The following is a 12,933-nucleotide window of genomic DNA, read 5'->3' as shown; positions in this document are numbered from 1 at the left end:
AAGGTTATAAAACCACCTTTTAAGATCATTTTAGTGAAAGTTTCATATTCCTATCTCATATAATTTAAGAACAATGATGAATAAATCATTTTCGAGCAAAATTTAAATGGACGGCTGAATATATTACCGCCAGAGAGACGGCAGCGGAATTTAAAAGACCGCGCAAAAGGGTTAAGAAGTCAGAAAAAAAAAACTCTGTGGTCTCAGTCCACAAGCAAACTATACTGACTGAGAGACTGCCGCTTATCGGTGAAGTTAGTACCAACTTTAGCAGATAGAGGGTGTCGCGTGGTCAGCGCATGAATCCCCACGACCGTTAATTTCGGTTTTCTACACTGAAGCCATTATTTCCTTGAAATAGCTCAATTATCCTCACGAGGCTGAGTGAACCCCATTCCAGACCCACTACTCAGAAATCTGGTAGTGCCGGGAATCGAACCCAGACCTCTGGATCTGTATCACTAGACCACAGAGGAGGTCAAGAAGACACAGTGCCTCTCCACATGAGCTATGGAAAAGCTCTCCAGTGTTGGAATCAGTCTGAAGATGCATGTAAAGCTTCAAGTACACCTCATGACATAAAATAAGTAAATGACCACAAACCTGGGCTTGCTAAAACAATGAAACTCCTGTAACTGCCTACAAGGATGATGAAGAAACTGTAGTTGAAATCATGAACAGTGGAAGAGCAGAATATTTATTGGAAGATGACAGTGAGAATGAAGAAATATGTTTACCTATGAACCATAAAATTAGCAAAGTACTGGAAAACATTAGCAATCATAGATGTTTGTTTCACAAAGAGTAGGAAACAAAGAAAGTGTGAAGGTGAAGTGAAAATGGATAACACAAGAGTCATAATAAGTTTATTGAAAACTGGCAGAACCAAGTAAGTAAGCATCTGACTAGCTAGCAAACTCAATCGTATTGGATCTTCAATGAGTAGCTGACTGTTATCCAGTTGATCAAGATATTTCCTGCTGTAATGAAGTAAAAAGTCCATCACCATATTCACAGAACCCATAAATGAGCAGTTCAGTCCAGTTCACTCCTTCTCATTCAAAATATGTTATCCCAGGTCCTTATCAACGCTTTTCTCCTCCAATGCTCTGATCTCTCAAACGGTCTCTTTCCATGTATTTGTTTACCCAAAATGCCATGTGCATTTCACTTGCCATTATGCATCCTACAAACCCCACCCGACTGAACTTTCTTAATTTTATCACTATAAGACTATTATGTGAACAGTCAAATCACAAATTAAGTTAAGAATCCATGGCTACAAAGAATAAAAGTTTTGGATTACACATTTTTAAGAGATTCCACCCTTAATATGACTCACACAGTACCTTACTGAATCTAAAGATGTTAAACAGCAGGGGCAGGCATTCATCAACAAACTGTGTTGAGTAGTCATCTGGCCACACCTGCAGGAAATCCTGCAGTAACTGGTCAATTATATTCTCAAGTTGTTGTTCATGTGCAGTAGCCAAGGTGTGCATCCAACAGTGAAGTGTCCATGGTATTCCGAGGTTACGAAGGTCCAATGTGATATCTGCAGATACATTACAAACAGCTGCTAGTAGTTACATATGCATTCTCTAGTCATTCTATTATGACTGTCATGAATAACAACCTTGCACAATTAACAACTTTATTTCATTTCATTTCATTTTTATTTGGCATTCATAATTGCTACAACAGTAACACTCAAACAAGTCACATCATTAAATACATCATTCTTGAAATCCTTTTGCCCAAATGCCTAAAGGAATAGAATTTGTCAACAATATACAATCACGCTTTACATGGTTAACCTATAATGAAAACATCACACACACTATCAAACCAGATAAATAATCAAATTAGGTACACTATGTAAATCAAAATGCAAGCCAACCTTATGAGTTCATCAAGAGAATTTTAAGAGTATTACAATAAATCAAGAGTCCTACATATGACCATGTCAATCACCAAACACCTTAAGATACTGCAACTAACCATTTGTTTTCTACTTCCATTGCTAAATAGGGGTTTTGCTGTGCTTACTACTGTCCCTCTAAGAGGAACTCATACAATGTATAGAATGGATGATCTAGTAAAGAAACATTTAGCCCATGCTTAAAGTCTTTAAATCCATCTGATGTTATGGAACATACACGTTTATCTTTGCATCAGCAAAACCTTAGTAAGAGACATAACCCTGAGCCAGCAAGATCCAGCTCACATTCATTCATCGACATTAATTTTGAAAATGTTATAGTGAAAAGGGGAAAGAAGACTGACCATCAGGTATGTTCATACAGAAACTTCATGCTCTTAACACTATGAGTCTTGCAACCATCATATGATATACGTATGCTCTGGTCCCAAGTGCCTGTGTCTATCATATGACATCTCTTCATTCAAAAGACACAAAAATCACTGCTGTTTACTATGAAAAAAGTACAGACACTGCTTTTGGCTCTTCTAGTATCCATATTTGCTACTATCTCTCCCGCCTGTTTAGTTAATGTACAGTGTGTCAGAATCTGCTTCAGTGGAAGAATGAAGTAGGGAAACTTTGCATTTCTTAGCTGTACATGTTGAGCACATGCTCAACAATAAACCACAAATCAAAATACAATAAGACATTAGAGCAAACAGCTGTTATATTCTTCACTTTGCTGGCAGTGTTCATTATGGATAGATCGTGAATTAGTGGGCTATAGCATAGTATGGAACGAAAACCAAAACACACCTGACTACCAATGAATTTTTCTATGATTATAATCATAGGCCAACAGCTGTTTTGGTGCCGGGGTATTTGGAGCTGATTTCATATGAATTTGATGCCCTGAATTCAAATATGGCATTAGTTTTTGCCTAGGAGCTCAAATTTTTAAGATATAACATTTTGGTGAAATATACGTTACACTATTTTAAGTTAAATCAGTGGATCAAATAAAAAAACTCAACATGGAATTTTTATTACTATATTATAATTATATTTTTATTTTATTATATTAAATACAAAGATAGAGGAAAAAATCATCGACTATATATAACAGTCAAACCAACTATAGTCACGGAACACTACGGAAGCTTCTTTTTCGTGACTTTCTTGAATGTATTTTAGAACAGTCCCTTTTTAAACTCCAGCAGTAATCTGCCATCATGTGTGTATCCCATCTTCCTTGGTAGCGGTCCTCCATAGTTTTAATATCCTGGTGAAATCTTTCACCTTGTTCCTCACTGGTGTCTCCTAAATTTTCAGGAAAACTATCTAAGTGACTGTGTAAATAGTGCACCTTAATGCTCATGTTACAGCCAAGGGATTTGAAACTGTTAAGCATCTCGTTTACCAGTTCAACATAGTTTTCAGCTTTGTGTTTGCCCAGAAAATTTTCGACAACTGCAACAAATGAAGTCCAGGCTTTTCGCTCAGCCTCGTTCATCGAATTTGCGAAGGCAGGATCCTTAATGAGTTGTCTTATTTGTGGGCCGTCAAATATTCCTGCTTCAATTTTTTCCGTACTCAACTGAGGCATTTTCATTTCTATATATGCAAAGCATGATCCGTTCTTATCAAGGGCCTTTACAAACTGCTTCATAAGGCCCAACTTGATATGCAGTGGAGGAAAGATGATTTTCTCTCGTCTAACTAAGGGATCGTTAATGATATTCTTCTCCCCAACGTACATGTTTTCTCTCTTGGGCCATTCTTTTCTAACCCAGTGGTGTGTTTTGTCTCTGCTATCCCAGAGGCACAAAAAGCAGGGATATTTGGTGTAACCACTTTGCTGTCCAAGGAGAAAATTTACCATTTTTAAGTCCACACAAATCACCCATTGATGTTCATGATACTTTATCTTCTCTAAGACCAAAGCTATGGTGTTATATTCTTCTTTCATTTTCGTGGAGTGAGCAATTGGTATTGAACCATATTTGTTTCCATTGTGTAGAAGGACACATTTCAAACTTCGCTTTGAGCTGTCAATAAATAGGCGCCAATCATCGGGAAAATATTCAGGAAGAGCCATTTTTTCCAAGAGTCCTCTAATTTCGTGACAATATACAAGATTGTAATCTTGAGAGAAGAAGGGTAGCAGATCCGTTTCTCTTGTGCGGTAAAAGGAAATTTTGGTTTCTTGTTCCAGTAAATTTTTGTCGTTCAACCTAGAAGCCAGTAATTCAGAAGCTTCTTTTGACAGGTTGAGATCTCTGATGAGGTCATTTAACTCATCCTGGTTAAAACGTTGAGGGATTGACGACATCCCTTCATAATCACTGTCACCTTCATTACAATCAGAAGGGTGATTAGAGGGAAAATACTCATCCTCACAGAGCTCTGGTAGCTGGTGAAACGTTGGGATCGGTACTTCCTCTGAGTGAGGAACTGGGCGTCTTGCAGAGGCTAAATCAGGATAAGTCCACTTGCTACGGTTGTTTCGATTGATTCCAGTAATATTTACTAGGCAGAAATAACAGTCATCGAAGTGGTTCTTGGGTTCTCTCCAAACCATCGGTACGCCGAATTTCAGACTTTTTCTTTTCCCGGTAGTCCACTGTCGTAAATGTTCTGTACAAGTTTTACAGACCTGATGCGGTGCCCAGGTTTTATCCTGATCACCAAGCCTAACACCAAAGTATACAAAATAAGCTTTCTTTACAAAGTCACTAACAGTTTTTCTGTTTTCTTTTAACGTGTATTCTCCACATATGTAACAAAACACATCAGGTTGATTTATACAACTTCTTCTTCTTGAACTCATTTTATTTCAATTCAGGAACACAAACACAACAATCTTCAACACAGTACGTTTTAGGTTAAATTTATAACAACTCTTTTACTTTTATAAACAAATATCACCCGAGGCCAACTTCGATGTACCCTGCACGGCGAGAACATATAAACTAACCTCAACTCTAGTGGAAGCGTTCAAGTTCACTTCACACCGGACAGACAATGCCATCTAGTGGATTTTGGGGGAACTCAGTGGACAGCAGACTGACAATAGGGCAAATATACAGGAAAAAATCCTTGCATATGAGATCTAGAACTGCACAAAATACAATTAGAACTGCACATTTTGTGTAGAACTGCACCTTACAAAAACGCTGATCTAAAAAAGTAGAGCTGGTAGAGAAAAACTGATTTTATATTTAGATTCAGCGCCTTAAATATAACTAAAATTAGTTCTAAAATCCTAGACACCAAAAAAAAATATTTTTTTTGTAGGCCTGTTCAATAATTATTGAATGGTCTGGGATCTGAACTGGGCACAGGTAGTGATAGTAACATGGAAGCTATTTTGAAGTGAAAAATAGACCTAGTAGTGAAACAGACTTTGAGATTCTGGACAGAGAAAAAACAGAGACATTCTTGCACATGGAATAGAGTGTTGCATGCTGGATAATTTTGGTGTGGATTTCAAGTGGAAAAAAATTCAAGTTTTAAAAGAGTTGTATAGAACTTGAACTTATACAGATAGTTAAATTCAGCATATCCCTTCTTTAGGTAACAAATGTCTTTCTGCTGTCTTACAAATCAATGCTTGCTGTTTCAGACTTCTGGGATGTTTGTGAACAAACATATGATTGTCACTATCAAGAAAGAAATATTACATCTGGCCATTATATTCCTCCAAAATGTTGGCAAACTTTTACCAGATCACATAGCATCACATCTCAGATGACAGCACTCTTCAGCTTTCAGATTTGTTACCCTTTGTAATCCAGGTTTTCATGGCTACTGTAAGTCACTGCATGGAAAAGACAGCTGTCACAACGTTAGTATTAATTCCATTGAGGACAATGCCTCCAATTAATTACTCACATTTCCCCCTTTTCACATGCACCCAAGAAATGTTACTGATAAATGCAATTACACTCTAAATAATCTATAATTGCTCAACAGTCACCGACAGCTCTGGCTACGGAATGGCTCATATATCATTGCAAATCTAACTGAAAAGTAAAAAAAAGTAAAAGTAAAGGTATCCCTGTAACAGGCCATGGAAGCCCACAGGGCTGTGAGATATTGAGGTTCCCACATTTTCTATACAATTGGCTCATAGATGGTGGTAAGATTGTCAGCCTTACGTGCTGGTCGCCCTTTAACCCCCAAAACATTCCAAGAATATTCCTGGTACTCATTTCTGTCAGAGGCTGATTCGACCTCAGGGTCATAGTGCAGCTGGAAGGATTAGGTAAATTAAAAAATAATCCAATGACCTCATCAGGATTCGATCCCGCAAACTTCCAGCTTGTAGCATAGTGCCTCAACCAACTATGCTACTGCATGCAAATCTAACTGAACCATTATTAATTATAAAGAAGTTACTTCTGTTTGCACAAAAAAAAAAAATATCATCCCTTACTTCCCGTTGGCTTTGGTCCCAGTAAACAGGGTTATCACAACTCTGACAAATTCCTGACACGGCTTTGACGTGAATGGCAAAATGGGCCCACCTAGAATACTCATAGTTTGGACAGAGATAGGATGAATGCTCAGTAGTGAAGATAACACAAAGCACTAATAGTCAAGGCAAGATTCAAACAAAGAACCAAGTGAATGCAGACTGCAGGCTACAAACATGGCTACTATGGCAACAACTCATCCATGCCACATGATGCATCATCATAAGAGAAAGCTTACCCAGGTGGTTGTTCTCAGTGCTGTGATACATGGCCTCCTGAAGTGACTTGATCTGTGCTTTGCTGAGTTTCAGCAGCTGCAGGTTATCACTGCCAGCATGATTCATCAAGCATGTGCTAGAGTCTGAGCTGGAAGGACATGTTACCTTAAAAAAAAATATCAAATAAGTGTTAGATCTCATATTGGTTCAAATCATCTGACAGAAAATTTTTACTCAAAATTAACCTGATAATTTTCACTCTACCTCAATCTCTCAAAAATAAATCATAATTATCAATTAAAATATCTCCACTTAAATTAAAGTAACAAATTTATCAACAGATTAACCAACTTACAAGCTGACTAATCAAAATTAAACCAGTAAACTAATACATTAACCAACTGACTACCCATGAAAGAGCTGATGATCTACTGCTCAAATCATTCATTTCTCTCATGGAACTTGAAAGTTCATTACTATTTCAGTCATACCCTTACATGAACCCCTTCAATCCAGGTCACATTTGAAACCCATTTTCCATCAAAAACAGGTTCCTCGATATGGGACCAGTTTATGGGACAGTCAACATGGCATGGTTCTTTAACTTAAGGGCTGAGTGTGGAGCTAGTAACTCCTGACGTCCAACAACCAAGTGTTCCAGTTCTTGTGTAATATTTGTGTCAAAAAATTGTGTACTTCCAGTCTTTCTATTTTAGATATAGTTGGCCTGTCATAGTACAAAATAGGACCATTCTATCACTTTCCTAAGGTCCTCTAAACCATTTCCTTACTTTTTGAGGAAATCTTATATTCTTTGTTCAGCTTTTATGAAAGCTCATTCTCTCAAAATGTACTAATAGGTCTCTTACTGGAGAGGATTGTAATTTTTTCATTATTCCTTAATTTATATACTAGCTAACAGGATATAAGCTGCTGCTCACTTCATGACACAGAAAATGATGCATCTCACCTGGAGTCTACTGCTCCTGCAGTCAGTGGTGAGCTGATTGTTGGCACCCTCTGCCAAGATCTCCTCCAGTGACAACACCTCCTTATTATTAGTGTTGTGAGGATGAGCCAATAGTTTGTGCAGTGTTGCCCTCTGTCCATGGGCAGCAGCCACTGCAATGGCACTGCAAGCATAGAATTTACTTGTTGAAATAGATTTTAACAGGACTTACACTAAAGAAGAAATTCCTTTAAAATATTCAATCCACATAGTGAGACTATCAAAAACTATAAATTAACAATTATACAATTTATTGTATGTTTTTGTGTTTGGATTTTATTGTTAATTTCTAAAATCATATTTTATCAAACTATCTATATACAACATGAAATTCTTGTAGTCAAAATTCGAGAGCTCATAAAAAGTTATAATAATTTTAAATGCAGACCAAAATTAAATTTCATGACCGAAATTCAGCCAATAAAAATGTCATTAAATTATATTTAGTGGCGTCTTTCACGTGTAAAGATATCTGTAAAAATTCCGAGTACTTTTCAATAAACTTTAAACTTAAATTAGAGCTCTCTGAAAACCCAAATGTCTCTTTGCATGAGCACCTCACAAACCTTCTGCTCCCTCACCTGTAAGAGCCACGCTGAGCAGCACCAGAATAGCACAGTGAGTCTTTGAGCAGTGTTGAGAGAAAAGGATGAGCTCCATGTGATAAGAGCAGAGATACCATCTCCATCTGATTGCATGCTGCTGCCACCTGTCACAGGGAGTGAACTATATATAAAATTATGCACTGATACACTTCCACACTGTCATGCTATTCAGGCTTTGTGTTCCTCATGCCACAGACTGATTAAAGTTAAAACAATTATACCACTGCAAAGAAACCATCTTACATATCAGGAGAGAGTTACCAAATCTGAGTATGTTTGCATTCACAAACACAGGACTTCTGTAATTTCTGATAGTCACGTATGAATCCTACATAATAATGTGACATGTTGACCCCTACCCCCCCCAGCTGCACGTAGCGGTAACATAGCGCTTGCGTAATAGGCAAGTAATCACCCCGCATCCTGGTAGCTATGCAACGCGCAATGACGTCACGAGCGGAGCCGAAGTGAGCCGAGCGGAGCCCAAGATAGCCGAGCCCCCGCAACCTGGTAACTATGCAATGCGAGTCAACAGCGGTGACGTAACAGGATGACGTGGCACTCATTACGCAACAAGCAAGCACTGCAGCTATATAAGTGAGCTGCACAGCGGCTGCGGGTCAGTTATAAAGTAACAGTTGCCGAGTCGAGTCGTCAGTCAGCCATTCAGTGCGTTACCAACGAGTTCTCAGTTCGCAAGTTACGAGCTACAGACGCGTGTGCGATAACCAGTGATACCCAGTTATATCTGGAGTGTGTAATTCAGGGAGACTTGTATAGACTCGTTGGTAACGCACTGAATGGCTGACTGATGACTCGACTCGGCGACTGTTACTTTATAACTGACTCGCAGCCGCTGTGCAGCTCACTTATATAGCTGCAGTGCTTGCTTGTTGCGTAATGAGTGCCACGTCATCCTGTTACGTCACCGCTGTTGACTCGCATTGCATAGTTACCAGGTTGCGGGGGCTCGGCTATCGTCGGCTCCGCTCGGCTCACTTCGGCTCCGCTCGTGACGTCACCGCGCGTTGCGCGTTGCATAGCTACCAGGATGCGGTGTGATTACTTGCCTATTACACGAGCGCTATGTTACCGCTACGTGCAGCTGGGGGGGGTAGGGGTCAACATGTCACAATAAGTTAAGAAAATCAGTTTCCTTATATGTGCGCTAATTTGAAGATGTGTTTTTAAACAAACTCTCTAATACCATCGCTACACCAGAGCGTCATGATTCTAAGCCAGTAACATCCACTTCCAATCTCAAAACCTATTTACCTGTGTTATACCCTAATGTTATCTTCCCATCTCCTCATCCCTCAAAATGTCCACTTTCCATGAGGTTTATTCATCATAGTTCTTATTTGTTCCTTGTTTTCTCCATCTTAATTACATGCTCACCCTTTTGCAGTTTCCTTAATTTCAACAACCTAACACTATGATATGAATCACAAAAGTTCTCATTATGTAATATCCTTCAACCATCTTCCTTACAGCTACACATTTCCCTTAGCACTTTGTTTCATACCTATAAAATCCAAATGGCAAAATTAGTGTTCCATTTCTTGAAATTTATGGTGTTCTGAAAAGGAGATGGGATGATTTAACGTTTCTGAAAGAAATAACAACAGCACTTCCTGAATTATTCTTCTCCTGATGTCATCTTGAACCTTATTTCTAGTTGTTACTGCTGTTTCCAGATATTCAACTTCCAAAATATATTTAAATGAAAACAGACCTGAAGTGGTGTCTGTGTGCATTTGTCCTCACTCAGTCTAGTCCCTCCTTCCACATGGGCTCCCCTTTCCAAAAGAAGACGTGCAACACTGCATGTTCCTTGTAGAGCTGCATATGTTAGAGCTGTCCAATGCTGGGTCTCTGCATGTACACCAGGGTAACCTAATGTGCCATATGGAGGTGTTTCAACGTCAGGGTCTGCTCCTGCATCCAGCAGACAGCAAACCAACGCCTCATCATGTAACAGGACGGCCAACATGAGTGGGCTTAACCCACTCTCATTCACACTATTCAATTTCTGTAAACAATTAACAATTGACATTACAGCAACAAAATGTGTAATATTCATTACTCACTCTTGAATAACTTATGCACTCTTACTGCTTGAACCTCACGTGTTTCTTACCCCAGAAAACAAATATGAAAATTCTCAAACTAATCCTCTGTGGGAACATCCCACATACTAATACGCGGTTTTGCCAGTCTAACAGACAGCACTCACTCCTAGTCAGTATCACATTGCTGCACATTGCTGCCACCACTCGTATTTATATAGCACTCGATGTCCAGCCCACCTGTAGCTCATCAAGTGCGCTAGCCAATCAGCGCTCACAATCACAACTGCAAGTTTAAGCTCCGGTCAGCAAGCATGGTATAAAAGCGGAGCCCAAAGCTCACAATCATCAGTGATCACATTCAGTTCAGAGCGATCAGTCATTACAGTCATCAGCTGTTTCTGCGCCAAAAACAGCTGCCACAACTCTCCAGCAACCACGCTCTGCTACCAGGCAGCTAATGTAATTGCCGCAACCCTCCAGCAACATCACTCTGCAACCAGGCAGCTAACGTAGTTGCCGCAATTCTCCAGCAACCTTGCTCTGTGACCAGGCAGCTAACGTAGCTGCTGCAACTCTCCAGCAAACGTGCCGTAGGCAACTGTGCCTACCAGTGCACACAGCACCACATCACCGGCCAGACAGACCAGCTGTGTGGTTCGCCCAGGCCGAGGCGCAATTCACCTTGGCTGACATGAGCAGTGAGCACATCAAGTTCTGCCATGTGATCTCAAAGCTGGACCATCGGTACGCCACAGAGGTGGAGGATATCATCACCTCTCCACCCGAACGAGATCCCTACAGCCTACTGAGGGCCAATCTTGTGAGGCAGCTATCCCCATCGACGGAGCAGCACATCCGGCAGCTCCTCATGGTCAAGGAAATTGGCGACCGTAAGCCATCCCAGTTCCTGTGATACCTCAGGAGTCTCGCACCAGACGTGTCTGATAACATCATCCGAAGCATCTGGACCAGCCGGCTACCCCGCAACATGCAGATTTCTGCCCCACACAGGCACCACTGCACGACGTCCTCTCCGGACCCAAAGTCAAGGGCTCCCACCCCATCACTTGGACACCGGATCCCCACAAGGCATTCGAGAGTGCAAGGCGAGTTTGTCATGCGCCACTCTACTGGCCCACTCGGATCCATCTGCACCACTTGCACTCGTCACAAATGCCTCCACATCTGCCATGGGTGCCAAGCTACAACAATGCATAAGGGACACCTGGCAGCCCCTCCCCCTCTTCTCAAAGAAACTTAACCCTGCCCAACAGAAGTACAGCACCTATGACTGTGAGCTACTGGCTATCTAGGAGGCAGTAAAGCATTTCTGCCATATGCTGGAAGCGTGTCACCTCACCATCTTCACCGACCACAAGCCAATCACCTACGCCTTTCAGCAGAAGCGGGATAAATGCTCATCCAGACAGTTCAACCATCTAGACTTCATCTCCCAGTTCACAACCGACATCTGACACATCTCTGGACCTGTAAGTCAATTTAATAAAATCTTCTTGTGCAAAATACTTATATGTAATTCTGGGGGAGGGGGCATGCAGGGGGAACTAGCATGCCTACCAGATGTAAAGACCAGTCATGTCTGGATGAAACACAACTGCCCACTAAATGTAATGAACAACATTTGAGCAGACAAGAACTGAGGGTCCATTTCTCATGGTTTACGTGGGCATGAATCATGACAGCTGATCTCCTATAATGAACACACTGCAAACTTGCACAATATTAAAATTGTATTTATGACGTCATGACGTTTCCTAAGTGGCTGTAATTTCAGAACACAACCACTTGAAAGAAAATGGCAAACTCCTGCCCCTGCCAAGGATGTACTCTGAAAAAAAAAAAACACATGGACCTCAGGTCTTCCATGACTCCTGTGATACTTAAGACACAGCCCTGTTTATTCTTATTTCAATCCTTGCCTGTAGATCATGACCCTCCCCTGTCATAAGACTGGTTCATAAAAGCTTCAACCACTACTGTTTTCTTTCCTAAAGGACCATTGTAAACATAGCTCTACCTCAAGGTCAAACTATGACCTGTTCAAGGAAAAGACTTGTCAACAAGAAATCAACAAAGTGCTTCACATTAATCATAACTTTCCATACATTACAAATAAACTTTACAATTGAAAGACTAAGAAAAATTATTCCTTCAAATATCTGCGTTACATAAGAACTTAATTTAATTTAATTTATTATCTAAGCTCAGTTGGTTGAGGCACTATGCTACAAGCCGTAAGGTTGCAGGATCAAATCCAAATGAGGTCACTGGATTTTTTTCAATTTACCTAATCCTTCCAACCGCACTATGGCCCTGGGGTTGACTCAGCCTCTAAAAGAAATGAGTACCAGGAATATTCTTGGAATGTTCTTGAGGGTAAAGGGCGGCCTGTGCATAAGGCTGACAACCTTACCACCATCTATGAACCGATTGTCTAGAAGATGTGGGAGCCTCAACATCTCACAATCCCATGGGCCTCCATGGCCTGTTACAGGGATATTGTGACATGTTGCGCAAAGGAGAACCCCCCCCCACCAGCAGTGACGCGGCGGGTGAGTCAGCGCTCCCCTCCCCCTCCTCCGCACGGTAACGTAACGGTGATGCAA

General features: G+C 40.6%; 1 protein-coding gene across 1 annotated transcript in view; it reads right to left on the bottom strand.

Annotated features, from left to right (window-relative positions):
- Nucleotides 1-12,933, bottom strand: part of LOC111872521 (ankyrin repeat and BTB/POZ domain-containing protein 2) — a 74,455-nt gene that overhangs the window by 9,946 nt on the left and 51,576 nt on the right. The window contains exons 15-19 of the mRNA XM_023866524.2: nucleotides 9,970-10,266; nucleotides 8,211-8,338; nucleotides 7,591-7,753; nucleotides 6,641-6,785; nucleotides 1,350-1,555 (exon numbers count right to left, since the gene is read on the bottom strand). Of these exons, the coding sequence (XP_023722292.1) occupies nucleotides 1,350-1,555; nucleotides 6,641-6,785; nucleotides 7,591-7,753; nucleotides 8,211-8,338; nucleotides 9,970-10,266 (939 nt within the window). The remainder of the gene's footprint in view (nucleotides 1-1,349; nucleotides 1,556-6,640; nucleotides 6,786-7,590; nucleotides 7,754-8,210; nucleotides 8,339-9,969; nucleotides 10,267-12,933) is intronic.

This window comes from Cryptotermes secundus, unplaced genomic scaffold (genome assembly GCF_002891405.2).
Source record: "Cryptotermes secundus unplaced genomic scaffold, Csec_1.0 scaffold537, whole genome shotgun sequence".
Lineage (NCBI taxonomy): Eukaryota > Metazoa > Arthropoda > Insecta > Blattodea > Kalotermitidae > Cryptotermes > Cryptotermes secundus.
This window is presented reverse-complemented; position numbering and strand designations above follow the sequence as displayed.